General features: G+C 34.9%; 2 protein-coding genes across 2 annotated transcripts in view; both read right to left on the bottom strand.

Annotated features, from left to right (window-relative positions):
• The window catches only part of LOC140229685 (uncharacterized), a 75,401-nt gene extending 50,951 nt beyond the window's left edge, over positions 1 to 24,450 (bottom strand). Inside the window, 2 exon segments of the mRNA XM_072309928.1 lie at positions 15,371 to 15,557; positions 24,409 to 24,450. Of these exon segments, the coding sequence (XP_072166029.1) occupies positions 15,371 to 15,557; positions 24,409 to 24,450 (229 nt within the window).
• Positions 24,451 to 24,946: 496 nt separating this feature from the next.
• The window catches only part of LOC140229684 (sushi domain-containing protein 2-like), a 30,954-nt gene continuing 29,545 nt past the window's right edge, over positions 24,947 to 26,355 (bottom strand). Inside the window, 1 exon segment of the mRNA XM_072309927.1 lies at positions 24,947 to 25,092. Within this exon segment, the coding sequence (XP_072166028.1) occupies positions 24,947 to 25,092 (146 nt within the window).

Below are 26,355 nucleotides of genomic sequence, written 5' to 3'. Positions count from 1 at the left end.
TGCTGTAATCCGACGGTATTTTTTTTTTTTTTTTTGGGGGGGGGGAGTTTATACTTTACAAGGGGTTTATGTTATTTACTCTTTGTCTCTAGTCATCTGGCTATCAGGTAAAATTATGACAAAATAATAACGGAAATGAATTGGAAGATAGATTTCTGGAGTGTGTGTGTGTGTGTGTATGCCATGCGCAGTGTTGGGAGTCTTCCGTGGAGCACAGTGAGTTAAATTAAAGACATTACTTGCCGTTAGCAAAATGCAAAAACCCAGCTGTATAGTGTTTCAGAATAGTTCAAAAATATGAGGTGAGATTAAAACAACTAATGTTAAAATGTTAATCAGTATAATAATCAATGTTGAGTATTGTTAAACAAAAAGAATGTGAACAATAGTTATAATAAGATTGTTTCTGGAACAAACAGTATATAGTTATAACGGTTAAGGTTTGTTGAGACAAAATAGTGATCTCCTTAAATTGTGGGTTTTATTACGAAACTTTTATAATATGTAGGATTTTTTTTTTTTAATACTGACCTATACTTATACATCAAATGTGATAACTTCAACATTTTTTAAATCACTGCTCCCAATGGTAAAGATTAGACCTACCTTTAAACAGATGTGTAGGCCTATAGGCTCTCCTGCAAGGACTATTCAAACCGGTAAGTCAACCTGAATTATTCACCACGTGGACCTGACGCCCGAAACCGTTTAAAAAAGGGGCAGGGCGTAAGGTGTATTGTTTGTAGATATCTCAAAACTGTGACTTGTTCACATTCCAAAATCATACATGTTATCCACGTAACGCCCAGAAATTCAAACATGTCAAATGCAAGAAAGGTGTAGATGAGCAGAAGAGACGTTTTTAGGAGGTTATTTTCTTCAGTAAATAAAAGATGGATATCAACATGACGCGTACTTTCCTTTGTCAGATTAACTCCAAAATAAAAATTCTTAATCAATCTATGTCTATTGTAAATAATTTCCATATTCAAGACTGCAACAGTTCAACAGTTGAAGCGCGTGTCAACAGGGTACAACCGGAAATCTAAAGCCATGACGGTGTCTCGCCAGGTGGTGGCCGTCGTTTTCGGGTGGACCGCTTCACAATTTGTCTCCGCAGATGAAATTGGTAATATTAATCCGCCAACGCAAATATTCATTGGCTGATACTTGCAGTATTTTCAATATCATTTTCTAAATTCAATTTCAGTTTCAATCCGATTCAACTTTTTTTTTTCCAGAATGCAATGTACAAACAAGGGTATAGTAACACAAATTTCGGTAAATAACAACTTCTGAGGAAGATCACGTGTTCAAACACAGTCAATAAGTCATTTAAAAACAAAATATAGAAAATTATTGCATTTTCGCTTTCATGAAATTTTCCCCCATTAGAAAACAGGGAATGGGTGGATATGTATGGAAATGTCAAAAAGGGCAAATAATTGCAATATAAAACAACTGCCTTGCACGGGGATGAGGAATTCCAACAACTTTGGGTTGATGGTCAATAAGAAGATTTTGTTTGGAAAACCTGTGATATGTTTCATAATATACTGATAATTAATCTTCATCTCATTTCTCATAAATGTATGATTTAAAAAAAATGGAAGTAAATGTGTGACACACAATAAACATGAAAGTTATTGTTTGGAATATGTGGACGTATTCAACTTTGACTGTTTTCCTGCAGTCTTTGAAAATGGGAATGGTACGATCATACAATAGTTGAATTGCATTTATGTTGGAATATTCTAATTGCTTTCTTTGGTAATAACGAGAGTACTCCTGGATTTGCAGCAGTTTCAACAATAATTCAGATGCGGAAAAATAAAAGCATTGTGTACCACAAAAAAATACCAAAAAAATTATAGTATTCTGTATTTCTTGGTATTGAATTAGATACATTTTTTTTTTTTGACATGATCGTTCCAAGTCATATTCTCGTTTATAGTTAATCTTAGAAATTTATTGAAAATTTCTTAATGAAACATTAAACTGAAATTTTTGAGATTAACAGATAGAACATAAAACATTTCGAAAATGCATAAAAATTATTATCATTATTATTATTTTAAACAGTCGAACGATAACTGAACTTTTGCTAACTCCGAATTGATCATTGTGGAAAAAACGTCAATGTCTTTCTGTGAATATGTAAAGTAATGTCATCTGGACAAACAGTGAAAGTCAATTTTGAAGAAGAATTCAAAATGTCGTTGATGTACAAGATAAACAAAACAATGCCCAATATTGAGCCCTGCGAAACTCCACATGCTAAGTTTAATTTTGTGAGTCTTTAGATTAAAGAGAGACATATTGTTTTCACGCCATGCCAAATATGTACCTCACACTCCCGGATTATCTAGTTTGTTTCTCAAAATGCATGAAGTGTGATGGTCGATAGTATCTAATGCCCTGATAAGGTCTTGATTCTATCATCTAATTGTCTTAGAGCAATGTCTGTTGAATTACTCTTTCTGATCCCAAATTGATTTGGTTTTAGTATGTTGTTTTGTGTAAGAAAGTCTTCTGATATAGTCATGCCGTAAATGATCGTATACACACACACACATACACGCACACACACTCATACACACACACATGACAACCCGTGTTGATTGGATTAAGTGTGTTCTTTATTGTAACATATATTTTTCTGATGTAGTCATTGTGTATGATTACACATATGCACAAACACACACACACAAACACACACACACACACGCACACAAACACACACACACACAAACACACAAAAGAGAAAACAAAATGACACAAGAAGTAGAATAATTTGGAACCGTTTCAGAAAAAAAAAATCACCGGCGGTTTGACGTAGCAAGAATATTTTCCAACATCCTTTTAGACTAAATGTGAAAAAAAGGTACTGATGTAGGCGCGGAAACATTTTTGATATTGACAGTTGAACATTGAAGCCTGCCAAATCAATGTTTTGATTATTCACTGTGACAGTATTTCAAAAGTATTAGAGTGCAATTCACTTATGAAGTTGTTTATTCTGACACTGCTATCTACTACAATGATAGTAACAACTCACAATTAATATGTGGCATGTCATTTTTAACATATAAACCAATATCTATATCTGTTTATGTTTCGTTTTCCACAGGTTTATTTCTAAACAGTTTACATTGGTTTAAGAGTTACTGTGCATGTGCATGACTGATTTCTTGAAAGTTGTTATGCCAGTTATATATATATATAATTTTTTTTTTTTTTACAGAATCTAAATGGAGCAAGAAAAATAAAAAAGCTCATTCTTTGAGTCTTTTCATTCTCATAGAGAAAGCTGGTATTTTCTTTTCTTTTTCTTCTTCTCTGTGATTCACTTCTTAGATTTACCCTGCACAGTCTCGGATGACTTACGTTCCACACCCTCGCTCGGCTCAGTTGGTAAGTAAAGCCAGTAATCTATTGTGACGAGTCCGAGTTGACATGAGTTTTGGTATTCAATTCAGTTTCAATTCAACTTTTTTTTTTCGATAATTTTAATGTACGTTTTTGATAGGAAAAGATATATAAATAATCATAACTATATTCAAAGAGAGGTACATAGACAGGAAATACAACTAAGGAAAGAAGATTAATAAACGCAAAGAGAAGCGGCCAATGTGGATAAATATAAACTGACGCAGACGGAGGAAGGAATCAGCAATTTCAGTTAGATTCAATTCAATTATACTTTCTTGTCCATCAGACACAAGGTAATCCATAATGCAATGTATGCATTTGTCAGTTCATATTGTAAAACAACTTGAAAGAAGCGTAAGTCATCAAGTGCAATACAAAATATAGGTACGATTAATTATCCATTCATTAGAAACAACGCACACATGCTAACGGGGACCAAACGTAAACAAAGGGATGGAACACAATGATCTACTAAAAAGTAGAGCGTTCAGGGGGAAAAATCTACACTGCCTGCAGATTTTGAAACGAGAATAGAAAAGAAAAACAAATCCGTGCGAAAAAAAAACAAGAGTTGCAAAGTAATAGAAATAACAGAAAGAAGTAATAGAAAAAAAAGCAAGAGTTGCAAAGTAATGCATCTGAGAGATTAGATATGAAACAGTACGTAACTATAATAGCGTATTATCAAAAATAATTTATAACACACACACACACGCACACAAACAAAACAACAATGCTATGGGGTTTTCCCTGGAAAGGAGCTGTTTGAAAAATAATTTCTTGGGATAACCTCAGGAATGTATCCTGGCATTAAACGGCATTATTTCAATGCTTCACACACACTATTTTTCTTTTCTGTTTTTTTTTCCTGTAGCAAAATGTGTTTTGTGTATTAAGATTAAGAGTTTTATGAGTACATATATAATTGGTGTTGTATTACATTGGTATCACATATTCAGATAGGGCCTCATCCACGTCAAGCTCTGCTTATGATGACGGTCCCCTGTATTGATTTCTCCTTTGTTAATAGATACAGTATGCCTTAATATGTTATTTTGATTCATAATTATGCCACTTCAGACTGAATGTTGTTACGCAAATGATTTTTCTTTGTATTGATTTGTATGTATCTGTATCATTTTGTTTTCATTTGCAATTGTATTCGGAGAAAGAAAATGCAGAAATAAACCAAACAAACAAACAAACAAACATAAAAAGATTATGCATTGTTCATTTCACGCCAGATAAATCATGATTTTTTTTTTTTCGTTTGTCAGCTAATCACTCCACGTTCCAGGAACCACATTTCTGTAGTTAGTTGCTGTATTTTTTTTAATATGCATTGTTAGTGTTTTCATTATACTATTCATTGTTAGTGTTTCTTAAAGTGTGTTCGAGTAATAGTGTTTTTTTTTTCATTTTAACCGTTTCTTCGTAAAGTCAATCATAATTTTTTGCGCAGCCGAGGTTGCAAAGCATTTTAAGGGCTTATCATCTCATTGATTTGCAATACTTCCTCAATTTAAATTCAAATTCAAATGATTTTATTTACATATAAAGTAGTACAAAGTAATATACATAATGCTTTCATAAGTGCAGAATATTTTAAGGAATTTTGAATCACATAAGCTTCAGCTAAACTTGGATACAGTTAAAGTAATATAACATAAAATATCATAGTAGTATACCTGTACTCGGTGTAAAGAGAATATAACATTTTCAGTCTCTCCCCTATGATATTGCCAATATTATTTTTGTTGGTAAATTTTGAAATGAATATGGGGGGTTTGATTTCTTTTTCCCTCAATTTAATCTGATATTCTTCTGTAGTCATAAATGCAGTACGTGATAGTATTCAGAGGAGCGCTTTTAACAAAGCAGAGAGGATAAACATTTCTGCAGCAAATACTTTCCGAGATCATGTTTATCCAAATGCTGATCGATACTTCACAGAGTTGACTGGCCAATATGTATCTAGATACAACACCATTCCTATAATGATATACATTCCCATTTTTCCTAATTCCATTGCGATTTCATTTGTACAAAATATCATATCTTGTGCCAATGAGTACACTACGAACAAATGTGAATATAACATTTTATTCAAAGAAAACACAACTTCTTGACCTGTCATAACGCGAACAAGAACATTTATTCCTTCATCATTAATATCCATCTTAACATTCCTTTCTTCCTAAGAAGACACGAAGTTTCTAATGTATGCATTATAACGATCACGTAATTTACAAGTCGGTTTCCGCTCTTTTGTGCTCTGCACAAGACAGGCGATGAATTGTTATGTTTACGATACTATCTCTAAGTCAAATTGTGTAGATTGGAATGTGCAATTTTTATTTTCATTTTCTGTATAAGGGTATAAGGATTATGCTTAATCACACAAGTTTTGTGTTTATTTTGGGATAATATAACAGCATGCATAAAGGTATATATATATATATATATATATATATATGAGACGGAAGGAAAACTTGCAGTATAGACGTTGCAGTGGTGTTCAGTCTTGCCTTTATTCCTCGAGCTTTCGGCTATTTCACTAGCCTTTTTCAACGGCTTGATGAGACATAACATAAAAGCAAAATAGCAACCAATTTGCATGCATTTGAACAGAAATAGAAATAGAAATAGTAATAACAAGAAGCCAATCAAACGGAATATAGGCAGTGACACCATTTCGCATACATTTCAACAGAATAAGGCAGACACCAGAACAAAAACAAAAACAAAAACAAAAAACAGAAAACAAAGCAAAAGAAATATGGGCAGAAATATTACATTCGCTCCAACGGAAAGGTAGTATTATCACATACACTTGCGGTGAAAAAATACAGTTGTAGTAGTAGTTTAGTATAGGTGATATCAACGGTAATACATAAACCAACATAAATTAAAGCACAATAGTTACCTTTAGGGCGTGGGGATTTGCTTGTGTGTGGTGTGTGTGGTGTCCGGAGGGTGAGTGTGAGGGGTTCGTACATGTAATGCGGGGGCAGTGAAGTGTGAGGGGTGATGTGGCGTGGGGGTATTTGGGACGATGACACAGTAATAATTACATGCCTTTGAAGGTCATTCGCGCCGTGAAACTCTTTTATAAGATATAGGTACATTTTTTCATAGGTTCTGTTTTAATCTCTATCCAGAACGTACGAGAAGTTTTGAAGTTTATTGAGCACCTACTCACAGTGTCAAGAATGTAGTTGCACCTCCTTCCGTCTCACATATACCAATGATGCAGTACCCACCACGTACGAGGCCAAGCCCGCTTCACAATATATATATATATATATATATATATATATATATATACACTAATAGTCAGTTCTTAGAACGCCTAATACCATAAGATGCGTATATATATTGTTATATATATGGAAAGTGTAAGGAAATTAACTGAGATTTGTGTGTTTATGTTATTTTGTGTTATATAGCATTAATATCATATGTTTTTTGCTTGTTCTTTTTTCTATGAAGAACTGATAGTGAAGTCAGAAATCTGAAGGTATTAAATAATGTAAATTGTAAGGGGGAAGGTATCGTAAAGTGGTAACACTTTTTGATTATCCTATCAAGCAGTAATAGTAATAATGTTTGAGTTTGTTTGTATTTGTGTTATGGAGTATGATTTGTAGTGTAAGCTATGTTATTGTTTTTACTTTGTTTTATGACCATGATATTTTTATCTGTACATAATGTGAGCAGGGCTCCTTGTTAGAACAGTTAACCAACTGAAAGAGCTGCCCTGCTTAAAGGGGATGACTAGTTAACGGGCAGTTAACGATCGCCCCGCCACTGTACAAGCATGCTAACCTGGAAACATTAAACTGCACATTACTTGAATATGAGACCATTCTGAAGCAAATAATTTTCACACAACAATAGCTATACACTCAGCAAAAAAGAAAAAGAAAAGAAAGAAAGTAAACACTTTTTCAAATCTATTTTCCTCATAGACTATCTGGCTAAAACTGGTGTTTTATATACCATGTTAAAGGTAATTTAATTAGCTATCAACCTAGCAGGTCAATGGAAATGTAAACTTTACGCATGAGTGAACACATTCGTTTTTCTTTTCCAAGGCACAAAAGAAAAAATATTGCAAAATTGACAAGTTGTTATTCAAGCGTATTTTCCTCTTCCATATAATAATGAGAACAAACGATAAATTGCAACTGATTGACATGTTGCAATGCATCGACTTAAATAAGCACTGAATTAATCAGTGTTTTAGTAGTAGCCATGATAAAAAAATCATGGGCGTACGTTTTGCCATGTTTTTTTATTTTTTTTTATCATGGCTATTATACATACTAAAACACTGATCAATTCAGTGCTTTTTTACGTCGATGTAGGGCAATTTGTCAACCAGTTGCAATGAAAACACCTCGGCGGAAGAATTTCATGAATTTGAAAAACGATCAATTCCACACAATAGAAATGCAAATTACTTTGCAGAAATCAACCTATGATCTCAATAATGTCTCTCTAACCCTCCAAAGATAAAGAAAGGCAAAAAATAATGAAGGAAAATGAAGAATCTTCTGTCAAATCTGCAGTCAAAAGATATGAGGAAAATTATGGTAAAAGAAAGTTAAATTTGAAACGTTATTCCAAATTAAGAAAATTTGAAATAATATGTGGTCCTTGAATTTATCTCGTACATTCTTAAATTCCTTAATCAAAAGGTAAAATTAGGAAATTTTCATAGGCCTGCACATTGCAACAAAAATTCAGTGCAACGTTGTAACAACATTTTTTTTTTTTTTTTGGGGGGGGGGGGGGGGCACAGATCTAAGAATTCTGTAAATTCGTATTTAGGTACAGGTAACTTGTTGTTAGAAATTTATTTCTGTTATTTGGGCCATTCTCCGATAAAGCCTGCAAAACTGCGATTTTCGTGTCGCCAGCATGTTTATACAGTTTCAATCGATATTTTGTTCCTCAGAAATCAATTTTTTTTTTTTTTTTTGCTTAAATTCATCTGAGAGGTCGGACCTGTAAAATAAATACCAATAAAGCTATTGGGACGTCCGAGATAATATTAGAAATACGATCCGAAGTTTGATGTAACCCTAAAAACCCCATGTCGCCAGGACAGGAAGTGTTCATATAACAAGTTGTTACTTGTAAACATATCATTCAGATCAAATCTTTTGTACCTCATGTCATTGTCCCTCGAGTGCCTGAATGAAAAATAATATTACATAACAAGGTGATGTTTTGATATTTTTCTAAGAGATAATGTATATCATGTCGCCAAATCGCAGTCAGATGCGTTACCTTTTTTTCAGACTCTTGAATGAAGATCAAAGAAATGCCGCATGACAGTGTAATTTCATGTATTAAACAAAGTCAACCTAACGCATACATGGAACCATGATTTATTCATTGAATCTCTTGTTACAAAATAAATATACTGATCCGAAGCCGCGGAAGCCTCATGTTACGATAAGCTGACATCAGATACGTTACTTAAACTTTGATTCATTTAGAAAAAAAAAAGTATGCTGTAAATAAAAACGAAGCTCAGATACTTTTGAATACTTAAGGCAATGATTAATCAAACAACAATTTTTTTTTTTGAGAAAATGAACATTTTAGTAGATAATAGTATGAGAACGGTAACGGCACGTCAGATACGTTACCAACAAAATAAAAGGTTATCCGCGCCGCGCTTTTGCGCGCGGATTTAACCGGTTTACAACGGGCTCTCTTGATATGACTTGCTAAAAAGGATAGTTCTAAGAGGAATTAGGAGTTTATTTGAAGAAAATCGGTTTTGAAGTGACCGATATGTCCAATATAAAGTAAAAGAATAAGTTTCAAACAAAATTTGGTGGCTCATCTCCTTCTATTTGGACATCTTTCTTGTACTTTATTTTGGACATCTCAGTCACTTCGGGGCCGTTTTCATGAAGTAAATACTTTAATTCTTCATGAGTTATATGCTGTAAAATATTTCGTGTAAGTGGATTTCGATTATCTTGCAAAAGGTTAAAACCTATACTCATATAAACCAGAAATGTACTATCACTTATTGTAGCATTTACAAAAAGTGCCGTCAGACATGTTACAAATTAATTTTCTTTCTGCTTTGTTGTGTTTGTGTGTGTGCCTGTGTGCGTGTTATGTTCCACAATAATATAGAAAGACTTTAGAGGCTGAGTTTTGGTACCCACCTTTTTTTTTTCAACTTCACAGCAAACGCAACCTTTCATTATTACCTTTCATTATAATGTTGCATCTTATTTCCATAAAATGGGGTTAGTATTATGGTTAAAGTCAAGATCGTTCCCTTCGTTGCAGGTCTATGTTCTGAAAATATCGATAGGATTTGATGTCTAACAATTTCTAACGTTTTGCATCAGGTTTTTTAATCATATGTTTGAGTGATCGGGGTTTGATGTAAATTGGTAGTTTATTATGTCAATAAACATAAATACTTTGTCAGATACGTTACCATCGTTTATTGGTTCTTCAGACCTAATTTATTACAGACAGGAACAAAGGAATTTGAATTTATATTTATCACTTGCTTATATCTTTTCCAATTTCATTCTTACCGTCTTCCGTGTATCATAATAACAAAATTTCGGAACTATAATATCAGAAAAGAAGCATTGTGGAATTGTGCCTGCTTGACTCGTATTTTACGTACATCTCAAAGTTTTATTGAAGAATGATCTTCTACCGAGGACGAGAATTTTTTTTTTTACGTTTAGAAGTGCGGTGTTTTAACGAAAATAATCATATTGTGATGTTCTTACAAGTTAAAATGAATATATTGGCATGATTGGTGTTGGGTTTAAAATTGTATACTAACGGAACGTCTGATGCGTCAGATACCTTACCAAACACCGTTCTTCTTTCGATACGAAATGTATTTAATCTGACAGAGATGTTACCTGGCATTTGCTATTTATGAGAGGTATAATACTTGTTCATAAAGTTGCATACATAATCAATGGGATTATTGTTGTAATTCAAATGCAGGTAAAAGTTAGATTAGGGAAACATATTTCAAGCCGAAATATGTACATGTTCTTGATTTTTATTTAGCCTTCAGTTTATAGATTACGATCATTCTTATTTCAGATTAGATCAAAGCTGACTCCAAAATGTTTCAACGATGCTTTTAGATGTTTAAGCTTGTAGTTTTACATTATCATTGCCATTTTAAAGCAAGAAATAGGCAGACAATCAACAGTTTTGAGATGCTACCTCTGGTAACGTATCTGATATTTGGTTTTGATAATAGTGATTCCGCAAAACACAAGGACTCTATACGTTTGGAAATGTTTCTAGGAAAAGTTTGGGCTCTCAGAAATCACCCATTGATTGTTTTGTATTCCTAAGGGATTGAAGTTTCTGAAATGATGAAAAATAAATGAAGTCTCTGATGTTGATTTTTTTTTGTCATTTCTACAACGGTAACTGCACGCTTTATCGGAGAATGGCCCATTTTGCTCATCATATTATGATGCAACAGCAGGCCCAAAGACCAAATTCATGAAAAGGGCAAATTGCCTAAATATAAAAAAGAAACATGTTTTCACAAATAAGCAAACAAACAAACACGAGGCAACTCGCTAAAAAAGAAAAGGAAAGTCGGAATTAGCTCTTTTCTGCTCGTTTCTTCCAGACTATCATGATAATGTACACGCTACATGCTGTATAAGACAGGTGAGGATGTCTTTTGTTTTTTATCAAGAAACGTAAACCTATCGAGTCAAATCCTCTCGATTTGAACGTGTTTGTGTGGTTTTTTTTTTTTTCTTGTGACTAAGGATTATTTGGGAATTTTACCTAGAATTTTTGATGTGGTCAGTGTAGCATCGGTGTCGTGATTAATTATTATTTAATGTTTCAAATGATGCAAGGTTTAAAAGAGGGCAAACAGAATCATATTTCGTTGAATGTTTCAAATTTAAGAAAGGAAAGTAAAAGCAAAAATTTGCTTGGTGTAAGGAGAAAGAGGCAGTTATTGTATTCTTACTAGAAGCACATCTTATAAGAAATGTGGAAAACAAATTATTCCGAATGGAAGGGCAATGTGTTTTTAGTCACGGAATTTCCACAGAAAACGGTGCTTTCAATTCAGTTAATTCCTCACCAAATTTCAAATTGAATAAAGTTTTACTGTATGTTATTCAAGAGGCAGCTATACATTGATGAAATGTATTTTGAAAGGGTTACGTGTGATTTTATGAAATGCATATTTTCGAGTTACGTAGAAGTGAAGAAAAAGAGCAATTACAGATGTTACACAATTGAAATGTGAAAGCTCTGTGAGGTAAATACATTTGTTGTTGTTTTTGTAATCATAGGTTAATGATTATAACAAAAAGAGTTGGGTTAAATGTAGGTAATAATGAGTCAGAAGGACATTTAAGATGTACTTTTTAGATTGGACATTTTGAATTCAATAGATATTGAGGGGAAGAGAAATTTAACAATAAACAAAAAGATAGAGAGCAAAGTCACTTTGTTTACCGGATAATCTCAGATGATTTAGCCAATTTTGTGGTAAAATGTGGAATAATGTTTTAAACTGCTCATCCCAGGGGGAAAATCCACTTGATATGATATATCAGCAATGGGGTTAAGGGTTTTGGGATGTAGTAAAAATTGGATCAAGAATAAAAGTCCTTATTGGAAATTTGTAGTTTGTGTATAACATCGCTTATGTTCGGAAAATGAAGGAAAAAATTATAGAATTAGAGAAGGACTTATAAATACAGATTCTGGAAAAAAAAAAAATGTTTTCGGATTTTTTAAATGGGAAATTCATCAGTTTACATTATCTTGTTTTTCCAAAAAAAAAAAAATAGATAAGTTCAAAAAAAAAAAAAAGAGCAGAGGAAACCTTGAAAAAAGGGAGATTGTATGGGTGGAAGAAAGTTTTATAGATCAGCCGGATCGGGGAATATGTATGATACTCGGAAAAAACAAAACAAAAAAAAAACAACAAACAAACAAACGGGAATTACAAATCAGCCGCGATTATGATAATGAAGGAGTTAAGATTCGATCCCATGTTTCTTGGTATGAAGGAGGAGAAAGGGATCAAAGTGCGATATTTTACACAATACAAATTTATTTGTATTTGTTTATCTATTACACTCAAATACAAAGAAAGGTATCTTAGTAAAAAAAAAGAAAGAAAAAAAAACACCAAAAAAAAAACAACTACTAAAGGGAATTCCACTGCAGGTTAAGGTAAAAGTGTGAAAAAAGTGTGAAATATAGGATCAGAGAAAAGGAAGGTATGACATTTTAAAGTTTTTCAGGAAACAGTTCTTGAACAATCAGTAAAAATATGCAAAAAGTGAACAGACGATGTCATCACGTAACATCTTACCGTATAATTGGCATATGTGACCGTGCATCACAAAACGAGCAAAAAGTCGCACACACTGATTTCGTGTGCGGACTGAAAATAGGTGAAATGGGTCAACCGAGCCGATCTTGACTTTTTCATATTTTCTGAAAGAACAAGTCTTCTTCTACATTATGCTAAAATTTGGGATCGTAAAACGGGCAGGAAAGTTTGTTTTTTAGCAGTTTATCTCGAACATTTTCTTTTTTTTTTCAGAAATGTTTAATTAAGTGTGTCTTTAGAGTCCCCTTTTCATTTATTAAAAACTTTGTACACACTCGTCACTTTCAACTCCTATAACTTTTGAAAGGATAATGCTACTACTTTGAAAGTTGGCATTGATTAAGGACAGAATGTGTTAATAAGGCGTGCTTAATTTCAGTTTATTTGATAATCCCTTCATTGTTGTTACTCTAGTGGTTTACATCCTGTTTTTTTTTTGTCCCATTCATCGCACAACCAGCATGGCTTGGTAAAGATTGAGCGCTTGAATATATACTGTGCTTCAGAGCCTGTTTTCTCAGTTCACACTTTTCCCGAGTGTGTACTTTCTTTCCAATATCTAGATAGGTTAGGTGAGTCCATTTGATTTGAGTAATACATCATTTTAAAGCTTAAAGTCTGCTCTTTCAGAATATACTCTTAACTAAAATTTCATATCTGGCGACTTTTTGTTTGTTTTGTGGTGCAGGGTCACATATAAAATTTCCATTTTTTTTTTGTTCATTCAAAGGCACTTTTGCCTCAGTCTCGAGTCCTGACTGATATCCTCATATTAATAAAATATGCGGTGATGTTGTTCACTTTTATGCTAAAGTTACTCAACCAGGGATAACATTTTTTTTACATTTTAATAACATAAACTTTGAATTTACATCATTTCTTTTGTTTGAATATGAGGTGATGACATCATCAGCTCAGTCATTTGCAAACTCATATCAACAGTACGAAAACTGTTTAGCTGAAATTAGCGAAACTTCACTTTTTAACAACCTCCCGAATTTCTATCAAATTTTGATCAAATTTTGACTGTTGTACTTGCAAAACTTTACTCTTTCTTTTCAGACTGACTTTAATATAACTGGTATTGAATTCTTCTTTTTAATAAAGGGAGAAAAGATAGGTAATGAAAGACAAGTAATTAAAGAAATGAGTGATTATTACAGAAACTGTATGGAAAATTGGAAGAACACAAATACTTTGTTTTGATTTTTCATATTTGCTGCATTTTTTTAAACTAATGAGACTAACACAAACATCTAGCAAGAGCAACCAGAGTTTGAGCACAGTGTTTTGTTGTTGCACTTTTAAGAGGGATTACAAATGATGCATTCTCTACAAATGATAAACGCTCAATGGTAATGTGATTTTACATGAGTTTTCACCCTAAACAAAAAGTGAAATGGAAATTATACTTTGATGTTATTGTTTTATTGTTACAAAAATGTAGGAGGTAAAGGTAAAGAATAATATGAAGAGTCATTTGGAGATACGATACAGTTGTAGGATGGAATGATATGAGAAATTCGGGGTAAATCTCTCTAGACTTGATCGCCTCTATTAAAGAAAGCACACACCCTGGAAAATGTGAACTGAGAAAAGACGCACTTAACGACAGGGTCTATTCAGGCGCTTAATCTTCACCAAGTTATGCTAGCTGTGCGATGAATAGAAAAAAAAAACAAAAACAAAACAGGATGTAAACCACTGGAGCAACAACAATGAAGGGACTATCAGCTTAAGCTGATATTGAGCATGCTTCTTTAACACAATCCTTCCATGATGAATACCAACTTTCAAATCACTAGCACTAACTTTTCAAAAGTTATTAGAGTTGAAAGTGTAAGAGTGTGTAAAAAGATTTTCAAGAAATGAAAAGAGGCCTCTAACACAGACCTGAACACACTCCTCTACAAAAAGATCCCTGGGTTGTAGAAAAAACTGCTGAAAACACACTTTCCGATTCATTTATGAGCCCAAACTTAAGCATAATCTAGAAAAAAGAGTTGCTCTTTGAGGGAATATGGGAAACTCAAAACTGACACTTGGTTGACACGTTTTACCTTTTTTTTAGTCCTCCCGTGATATCAAGGGGTGCTACTTTTTGTTGGTTTTGTGATGCACGGTCACAAATAGTTATAATTTCTCGGCTTGTTTCAATGAATGAGCGGAAATAGAAATTTATATTCTTATAACAACGTCGATACTATAGGGTGCACAGCTATGATTGTGAAAATAACGGACACAAATGAAAATGATGGCCAACTTTGTGTGCAAGCATGGTTGCCATGAAATGAGGGAAATAGGAGAACCTAAATTTTGAAGTACTTATAACCTATAAGTAAGATGCAATTCTTCCCCTTGGCTTATAACCGCATGTCTGTTATTGTTGTTGTTTTGTGGGCGGGGCAATATAATACATTATAGTACATGAAATGCATGTCTCCGTGTTTTATCATTTTGTACAGGCACTGAGGACTTGCTCCTGTATGTTGTCACTGGATTAATCCTTGTTTGCTCTTTCTGCTGTCTTTGCTTTACCTACTGGAAAGTCTGCAACTGTTCTAAAGGACTGGGGTGCCTTAAAAACCAGGTGCCGGAAAGGACTGCAAACTCTGTCGGAAGAAGAGGGGATGCTGGTGGCGGCGGTGGCGGCGGAACGGCCGATGTAGTTGAACACAATCTGGAGGTTGTGTGCGCCGATCCACCGCCCTCGTATAGCGAAGCGCTGAAGTACGCAATTCACAATGAGGACACCGGGTCAAAATACTCTGACACGTATATTTGAATCTGTGTGAAGGACGTTTTAGAAAGCATAGCATAGACCAAAGATGAATCTGCTATGATGTAGTGTGTATGCAGTCAGCTTGAAATAGGCCTTATTCAATTATCTTACTTTATTTCCATAGAACAAAAAGCGATATACAAAGTATATAAACAAAAAGAAAAGAAGTAAAAACTATATGAAGTATAGTAAAACCTGAATATGGGAATGAATATCATATAAAAGTATAAGACAAATTAGGCCTATACATACTTTGCAGATATGACATTTAGAAATGAATATATCGATGGAAACGAGTGATTCACTGAAAAGCGGATCTTGTATAGACATGGATCCCTCCCTAGCTCGGTAAACGATAAGGAAGTAACATATTTATCAAAATTTATCGATGTTAAAGAGGTCCGTTGGTGATAGGTACGACTATCCTGCCAGTGTATGCTAGACAGCTACAGCAGCATATGTCACGAACTGCAAGCGTCCATCAGCGGCGTTGGTTGCGTCTTGTAACTCGTCTTAGGCTACGGTCACAACTCAGAGCGGCGACCGACCGATTTGTAGCCTGCTCGGTCGCTGCTGAAATTTTGGCACCGCTCAGCAGTTTTGGAGATGCTGAGCGGGCTGTAAAATCCTAGCGATGACGGAGCAGCGCCCTGTCGATTTCCCGTCGGTCACCGATCGATTTCAGTAAAATTTTGGCGAAATGTGGGGATCTGCAACGAGCAGAGTCCGAGCAGTCACCGAGCGATGCCCCATCGGCAACTGGACGATCTCCTACCAGCCACCGGCCGATTTTTACGAAATTGCTCAGCGACCGACGGGTGATCGATAGGTCATCTACCGGTGACCCGTAGGCGTACCGGCGGCCACCCGCCGGTCTCTGCCGGAAATTTATCACGAGCTACCTGTGTTTATTAATGTTCCTATGTGATTTGTGATGTGTTAATTAATTAATCAATTAATCAAGAGAAAACTTGAGGCAAAACATCTAATAGTTAGATTATCAACTAACAAAACTCCGCCATGTGATACTACAGATAACTAGAAATTAGAAAATAAAACAAAAGGGAGGAACACCCAAGATGGAACAAAGATTAGAATAGATTAGAATTTTCCAAAATATATTTTTTGCTTCTGTATTTTATAGTATTTTCTATTCCTATTTGATTTCATATTTTAATTTCCCCCGTCTCTTGTTATTCATTTCTTCTTCGACCAATAGGCATTTAATGAATGATAAGGTAAACCAAACCATATTTTACTACGTCAACATATCGACACTAACTTTTAGCGTTCATCTCTTTTGCCCCGAAGTGGTTGCCTCTGACTTCAATGTCCCTCATGTTGGTTGCCGAGATGTTGAGATGCTGATATGTTGGTGGGGTTTCCTTGCCTCTTATCCCTCCCCTGCTTCTTCCACATTGCGCTAGATTATCTTCTCCATCTAGGCCCTGATTTCCTTCATTGCCTCTGTCATTTTTATCTTCACATTTTTAGTCCCAAATCGCTCGACGGCGACCGCTCGATCTATTCTCTTGGTTTTCTTCTGTGCTGTTTGCATTTTTGTCTCTATTATTTTTGTTCCCTAAATCGCTCGGCAGCGACCGCTCGATTAGGTCAGTACCTGGGCGGTTCCTGCTCGGACACCGAGCGTATTTTGGGCAGCGAGTGAAAACTGGTCGGTCGCCGCTGAAATTTTAACTCCGCGTTAAAACTTCAGCGGCCACCGACCGATGCCCTAAAAATCAGCGGCGCCTGGTCGGTAACTGGTCGGTCACCGGTCGTTCTCCGACCGGTTTTAGCTTAAAACTCGCCGACCGGTCGCCGAGCAGGCTGATTTGGGGGGTTGTGACCATAACCACATTATTGTATTCCTTTACGTGTTACACAGCAATAAGCCAGTTCACAGTTAACACTAGTCTGCAATGACCTCTCCAACCACAGACTTTGCAAAACATGGAATAGTCCTCAAGAAGAGCAGTTGAAAACAGCAATGCAGGAAGTGTTAATTTACATGTCAGTGCTGCATAAATGGCTTTTGTTAATGTTGCTCAAAAGAATGCACATTTACCTCTAAATACCAATCTGCACCTGGTTCATTTACAACGCAGTTGTCAAGAAGCCCTATCTAGGTTTTGAATGCCTCATTTGCAAATCCATTTCAAGAGAAGGTCTGCAATGACCTTTATCTGCACATGCTCAGATTATAACTGTGAACTGGCTTATAGGCAGCTAATTGTCAGCCTGACCTGACGCGCTAACTTAAACACGGAATTAGCGATGGCGATGTTATGTCAGCCTTAAAGCCAATACCAAGACACCTTGTGTATACAAGGCTTTCACTGAAGAGTACAAATGGAAAAGACTGAACTTTAATTTCATTCAAAGGAGGACCACCGAGATGAAAGACATTTTTTTTTTTCAGAAGCGATCTTAATTTCAACCGTTTTCGCTTTTTCAGAAGGCGATGAGTACGCCAATCCACCATCACTGTACACAAGTCTTTTTGATTTATATGATTTCATTTAATCTCCGTTCTGTATTCCTCTTCATATGAAATTATGACGCAAAATCAATTGAATAACATTCTTGAGTAATATGAGTAATATCTAAAAAGAGGAAATTCATAGAAGAATGTAAATGATTAACTTAAATGCACAGCACTGTTTTTCTTTATAAAGCAAACGATGCGAACAAGTGTCATTTCACGCTTTAAGATTCCGCATACCTGCTGTTCAAGAGACAAATTAAGGAAATCCACAGTAGTCCGATAACTGCTCCAAAAAGTTTATATTATAACTCTGAATAAGAGAATAATATGTGTGCATCATTGTCGAGGGAGATCTTAAGGTTAAAATGAAACAAATCAAACAGGGTATTAAAGTAACATGAAAAAAAAATTGTCTCTGAAATCGGAAAAATGATGAACTGTTAACAGTGAAATGTTAACAGAATGTGTTTACAATGTTAATAGATTCTGGGACAAACTATGCAGCAATTCCTACATCTATTCACCCTTAAAAGTCATCATTTTTCATTCATTAAGACATATTGTTTTGTTTCAAATCATGTGTCAATTTTATTCATCGATCTGGGGTTTTTTTTTCCCAGAAAATTACATTTTAGTGAAGATTTCTGGGCGGGTTAATGAAAGAGTTTTTTAAGCAATGACTTTATCACCTCATGTGAGCCTATTTTACTTTTTTTTCATTGCCACCAATATCGATGAACAGTATTCTCAAAATGAATATCATACAATCTTGAAATGCCATACCATTCATTGATTTATTGATTCATTTAACCCGATTTATTATATAGAGTATGTTTCTATGTGTCTTTGTTTGTGTATGCGATTGTGTGTTTTATTATGAGTGTGCCGGCGTGTTCATGTGTGTGAAGGAGTGTGTTGAGCATTAGACTTATACAGGAATGAGGCAGCGAAGCTTTCCCTAACCTACAATTTCTTCTCCTTTTTTCCTTCACCAGCATAAACATTGTTCTATTAGGCAATCAACAAACATACGACTCGACACTCAGCCAATTGACTTTGTCAATGACTACTGTGTAAGGTAGTTTTCATGTTATTATTTTATTTTATTGGAGATCTTTGCAATAGAAAAATAAAAAGCCGGCTATTGTGCTATTTTACCTAGAGCTCCCCCTTTGTGTCTCTTATAGCGTCTTTTGTTGTTGTTTTTTTCTTTAGATCATTTCCGTTTAATTGTATGGTCTAAAATGATATCTGTTTTCAATACATTTCCCTATTGATACCTGATTTTATCCTGGGACCTAGGACTGAACAGGCTTCCTTATATACATAGGTCCAGTCATATTTCGCGTACTTTAAACATAGCTCTCTACCTATGTAAACAAACCTTTCTGTTTATTGATACAGTTGTACAATCGGGCAAGTTTCACCTAATCCGTGTAATCTGTGTTTTGTGATGTTGGTAATGAAAAATGGTATTCTTATGACATTTCCATGAGAAATATGAAAATAAATTGAAACTGAAATCATGTTGTATTCAAACAACATAACTACACTTGTTTTGCTGTGGTTACTTAGCTAAAGATATTAGCAACAGTATACACACCTACATTTCAAATGCATGATGCTATAAGTTACTAGTATACTGTTCTTAGAAATATTCGTACACTTTGCCTACAGTGGTTACTACATAGAAGGATGTATCTTTATAGCTGTGATGTCAACCATGTCCGTACATGTATCGGTTCAACATGAACGACCATATTCATGGACGGGGAACGACAGCCTCTTCCCCCTTTTCAGGTAGCTATTGTTTTGTTAATATTCCAATTTTTGCCAAAGAACAAGGAATGAAAAGATGACACCACGGTTGCTTGGGCTCACGGGCTGTCACGCGTGGTAGCGTCTACCGCACGCGAATATAGGCATGGTTAAAGGTATGATAAGCCTGTATTTATCTTTACGGTGGAGTAGCGAATGCTTGCTACTTTTAACCCGAACCATGCATGCAATGAAATGGGGATTCTGCACGGATTAAGACAGGATCAATAAGGTAATCTGTGTTATTGGGTTAAATTTAATGAAAAAATAGGTTCCACTACAGAAACGCGCTATGTTTAAAACATTGCAAAATTTCAGTGATTCCCGCTAAAGAGAACGTAGGCTTGTAGATTTCTATCTGTATTGTTATTTTTTTTTAATGAATGTTTTCAGGAAATTAATTACTAATGTTTCTGATACCGTCGTCAGAAGTTCATGCCTTTTTTTGTCACTCAACTGAGTACATGATCAACAGTTGTGAGTTCATATCCCTGCAATTTACACTCCTGTTCAAAATTGATAGCATACAGAGTTGCGAAGCGATGTAATTTATTCACTACGTCATCCCTGGTGATGTTTCAGACAAACAATTATTATTTACACTTCAGTGGTTAGTAACAGTAACAAATTCAAGTGTTATGAAGCCAGAGTGTGTAAACCCTTTCCGATGGCTCAATTGTATATTAGTGTTTGAGCATTATAATTTCTTCGTAGCATTGTATTGTATTGAATGGTATCATGTGCATTTCAGCATGTTGACTTTATGACTGTCTATTGCAACTCTCATGACTCTGCTCTCACGAGTCTGTATAGGCCTACGCACTTCAGCTCGTATACATGTGTACTCGGATTGCTTATTAAAGAATGTCTAATCGGTATTTCCGGGTGCACGTCACGAGACCGACACCCACAAGTCATACAGCCCACGAGTCATAGAGCTCACGAGTCATAAAGCCCATGAGTTATACAGCTCACGAGTCATACAGCCCATGAGTTCGACACTAAGCTAACAAGGCCCACGAGACCGACACATTAAGCTCCGTGTTGTATCTGTCGAACCCGTGATCTGTTTTTACCTAGTGTCGAACTCATGGGCTTTATTTGCGTAGTGTCGAACTTATGGGCTGTACGACTCGTGAGCTGTATGACTCATGGGTGTCGGTCTTGTGGGATGACCCCGTATTGGGTGCACGTCACGAGACCGACACCCACGAGTCATACAGCCCACGAGTCATAGATCTCACGAGTCATAAAGCCCATGAGTTATACAGCTCGTATTTCCACCGTCTGTTTCTTGTCTTTGAATTCATTTTGTCAATTCTTTTGACAATATTTTTTGGCCTATTTACCTACCATTTTCGTTTCATCGGGTTTGCTGTATATGAAAATCAAAAGTAACTACAATACTTGTGAAACTGTGATAGACAAATCACGTATATCAATGAATATTATAAAGACAAATCAGCCTACTCACGAACATCGCGTCTTGTATAGATTTTGCGTTTTTAGGCGTCAGCTTCAAAATCATTTTCCTGAAATGATATTCCGTTCACGACAGCGAGTACAAGATACCTTCATAGCACCATTAACGCAACGTGCGTAATGTATTTATTTTTATTTATTTTATTTATTTATTCATTCTCCACTCATGGGATGGATTGCCCTGGTCAGCTAAAAGCTGGTTTTCACAGGGGTCCAACTATTAGTGTATCAAAGAGACTATACAAAGACAAATCAGCCTACTCACAAACAACGCGTCTTGTTGTATAAATTTTGCGTTTTTAGGCTTCAGCTTCAAAATTATTCTCCTGAAATAATATTCCGTTCACGGCAGCGATACAAGATACCTTCATAGCACCATTAACGCAACGTGCGTAATGTAGTAGAGTGCTTCTTGCTACTTGTTCTCAAAGGGCTAATACTGTATGTTAGGCCCTATTAACAGTTTCATAATTACTATTCATTTTATCCATTACGAGTTTATTTATTATACCTCTTCTTTTCAAAAGCGTAGAAATCGTTAAGTTTAATATAACATATATATATATATATATACATATATATAAACAATGAGAATCAATATTGCTATCTCTATTTTTTTTTTTCTTAAATGAAAATTTTTAAGTTTGTTTGTTCCTATATTATTCATAAAAGTGTAGTTCAGAGATGTCCTGATAAAGGCCAAAATCGGAAGAAGATATGACAGAAATATTCCGTTATTTCTGCAGCTGGATATTAAAAGGACAGGATGTGTTAAAGCAAACGGTACTCCAGGATTGCTTCGTTCTTCCTTCGTCTGGCAGTGACGCCTTCCCTTGATGAAGATAAAGAGCTTATTACCCCACGAGTGGAAGTGACAGACTATGTCTGTAAGCATCCTAGCAGAGGAGAGGACAAGGGTGAATGGAGCATGGAGAGTTTATCTCTTGTTGATTGCAACACACTTTTACCCCTTTATTTTTACCTCTCCACCCATCTACACATCTTTACGCAGATCATTGATTGGCATTGCCAATCACTAGATCCTCCGTCGGCAGTATAATACTTGTCTGTTTTTGGTGACTGCTTGCTTGAGATTTTGCATGTTTGATTTCCATATTTTAGGGAATTTCATTTGATAATAAATCGATGGTAAATCGTACAAATAATGAAGCATACTTTAATAGTGCATATTATAAACGACACTCTACATTCAATTTTGTAGAAAATTGACCTTATTAATTTCAGTACATAAACTATTTGATATATCGTTTTCATTATCAATAAAATCACCACTTCAGCACCTATACCCTAATGGAAGACAAGGGATAGATGACAATATGAGTGTGAGCACTTGGCACCGTCAATATGAAATGATTATGACTACACATACTATGCGAATCTCAAGCTAAACATTATATTTCATTTATTAAGACTTTCTGACTTACATGTACTATTCATGAGTGAAGCGATGATACAAAATAGATGATAAGACACAATTTAGATAAGAAATAGTTATTTGCAGCTGCACTAATTCATAAAATGATCTATAAATAAAACATTGGTCTGTGATTGGTCAAAGTTCAAAATTCAAAGTTCAAATTTATTTTCCTTTCCATCAAATAAACATAGAAAATTATATACAATGCATAAGCAGAACATATTTGTAATGATATATTACAAAATGGTATCACAAAATATGAAATATTGTTAAATATATATTATTACAAAATGTTATCACAAAATATAAACTATTGTTGAAAATAATTATGATATTACAAAAAATGATATTTCAGAAAGAGTGGAATGTGACATGCTTTTTAATAAATCCAATTAAGCAGTTTCAACATTGTTAAAACGACTAGATACGTCTCGAGATTGCGCTGACAGGGTTTATTCGCTGAATTTTCTGACCTCATAAATGATAGATGAGACTGTTTTGACTGATGCAGAAACGTCGGAAAAGCATGAATTTCAATCTGATGGACTGACAACAATTTTCATGTCAATTTAATGCACCTTAACGTTAATAATCATCTAAAAATGTAAATCCACCATGACTGTATAATTGGCACCAAACTTGTTTCACATTATCATATAAGGCTTGTCATTTCACACACGTTAATTTCAAAGCTGATTTACATCGTTGTTTTTTTTTTTATTTATTTGCGTTCTAAGATTTGGAAGAAATGATAGATGAAAAACCAGTTATATACTGCAGAATTATCTAATCATGATTGCCTCACTCTAACGTTTTTCTGAAGGAGTCACTGTTCCCTAACCAAAATAACATTGAATGTGCAAATAAAAAGAATCTTTCAGATATCCAAATCAACTTTCTTGCTTTCACTCCGTAACCTACAAAATTTCTTTATTCGATTTCTTTTTCAAAGGCATGCAATATTCAGTCCTTACTGTCTTCAGCCGTATGTGCGATTTCAGCATGGTGTTTTGAGAGCACATTGTAGGTCCTGTCGGAAACTACACTACTGATTATCAATTGAATATCTTTTTAGCATTGAAATAGTTTAAGTATTACACCATTTATATTATATGACGGACTACTATTGTTATTACTATATACCGCCACTGACACTACAACAGATACAGCTGTTCGAAGTTTCGTGAATCCTAAAAGGACGGGTAGGTTCCTTATTCCGAAGATTCGTTAATCAAAATGTGAAAATAAGGTTCGTAATTCCGAAGGTTCCGTATTAAGCAAATTTTATTCATGTTCAGATTACTTTATGAACATTATTTCATTTTCAGAATACCGAACCTTCGGTGTAACGAACATATTTTTTTTTTTTCACCGACGGATTAACGAACCTTCGGATAAAGTAAAATCAATTAATTTTCTAGTTGAGCCTTGATTATGTGCCTTGAGAAAAAACAAACCAACAGACTAACCATGAATATTTATAGAAGTGTACGTGGATATCATAACCCTTTAAAAGTTAAGGTTAATTTTCATCGAAATGAATTCATATCATGAACAAATCAGAGTACCTCCAAACTGAACTTGTGTTCAGTTGTACCACCATAGCTCATGTTGACTTACTCATATGTAAAGATTTAACCAGAACTAATTGTTAGCTGTAATAATTATTGCATTAATATATGATATATAATATATATATATATATACATATATATATATATATATATATATATATATATACATATAATATATATAATTATATATATATATATATATATATATATACTCATATATAATATGTTTAATGTTCAATACAATCAGAAGGCCTCATAATAACTAAGGAATGTTACTACTTTTATCTTCAATTTATCATACAACAAACCTTTCTGATGAATTCTAAAGGCTTTGCAGCTGTTTTCTGACTTAAATGATTACAAGTAAGGATTTTATAGTTAATCCATAAAGTACACATTATGATTGTCAAATTAATGGTCGTTCATTTGTACATAAAATAATGTTCAATAGTGTTTCATTTTGTAGTTAACCCTTGTAGATAGACGCCAAACACTCTAAGTGTATTGTCGTGGTTTCTTTTATTCGACGAAGCTAGGTATTCTGAGATGTCACCCCTTCCATTTCAAAGGCTGCATTGTCTTTAACCAGTTGGCTGTTTTGATTGGAGGAAGCGGTACCTTCGCCATTAACGATGTTCTTCATATCTCCATCTCTGTCTGTCGGCCATGCTTCTTGTCCTAGTGGGAAAAAATACAAACAAACATAACACTCGGAAATGTTCGTTGCCTCGCTGTGAAATGTGTCAACCGCACCAACCGAAATTCTGCTACACGTAAGATTTAATCTAAAAGCAGAAGCACTGCAGGAATTATTCATATCTGGTTTAGGATTCAGATGAATGATAACATGCTGCCTACAAAGTCCAGAAATCAAGGGCTAATTAAGCATGAAAAAGCAAGGCATTTGAAACGACCAATCACATCAAACATCCATACATAATTTGAATGGAATGCTTCACACCACAGCAAGGTTATTCCATTCAAAATAAAATACAAATAGTCACCATGTTAAGGTAAATTCGTATCCCTGCAAAAGACTAATTTATGAGATAAAGAGCCACCAAAACATATTGATGGCGTGTCTTTCTCTAAACTGCAGTTGGTCACTCTGTGCAAAAATGTTTTTAAAAAAAAGCCAAGGTAATAGGCAGCTTGTAGAGCGGACCAGAAAACAAACAAACACACAAACAAAACAAAACAAAACACAAGATTTAGCCTATAAATGTGAAATATCTGGTAGAACACATGAAAGAATGTGACTGCCTAACCTGCAAGGTCGGAACGTACGGGGCACTATGTTAGTATCCACACTGATGATTATGAAACGTTCAGAAAAATAAATTATTGAACAAAAGAATAGAAGACAAATATTGATATGTGACAGTGTGGCTCAAATCCACAAAAAAGTCGCACATTACGATTATCTGTCATCGACCAAAATAATCGTTCTGTTGTTGTTTTTTTTTTGTGTGTATCTTTATATAATTCTTGTCTGTGAACATTGATTCAGTGAATGATAAGGAAGGCAGTAATACGTTAACTGTGGTAAATTTGTCGGGGTCATCCCACGAGACCGACACCCACGAGTCATACGGTCCACGAGACCGACATCAATAATAGGTCCACGAGTCATACAGCCCACGAGATATACGGCCCAGGAGTCATACAGCCCATGGGTTCGACACTACGCACAAAAGGCTCATGAGACCGACACTAAGCAAACACAGCCCACAAGACCGACATTAAGCAATAAAGGCTCACGAGACCGACACTAAGCAAAGAAAGCCCACGAGACCGACAGTAGGCGAAGAAGGACCACGAGACCGACAATAAGCAAAAAAGGCTCACGAGACCGACATTACGCAAAGAAAGCCCACGAGACCGACAGTAGGCAAAGAAGGCCCACAGGGTGTTCCATGAACGGAAAAGTAACATGCTGGC

Source organism: Diadema setosum, chromosome 6, assembly GCF_964275005.1.
Source record: "Diadema setosum chromosome 6, eeDiaSeto1, whole genome shotgun sequence".
NCBI classification, from domain to species: domain Eukaryota; kingdom Metazoa; phylum Echinodermata; class Echinoidea; order Diadematoida; family Diadematidae; genus Diadema; species Diadema setosum.
Note: the sequence above shows the minus strand (reverse complement) of the source record. Positions and strands in the feature narration are given on the sequence as shown.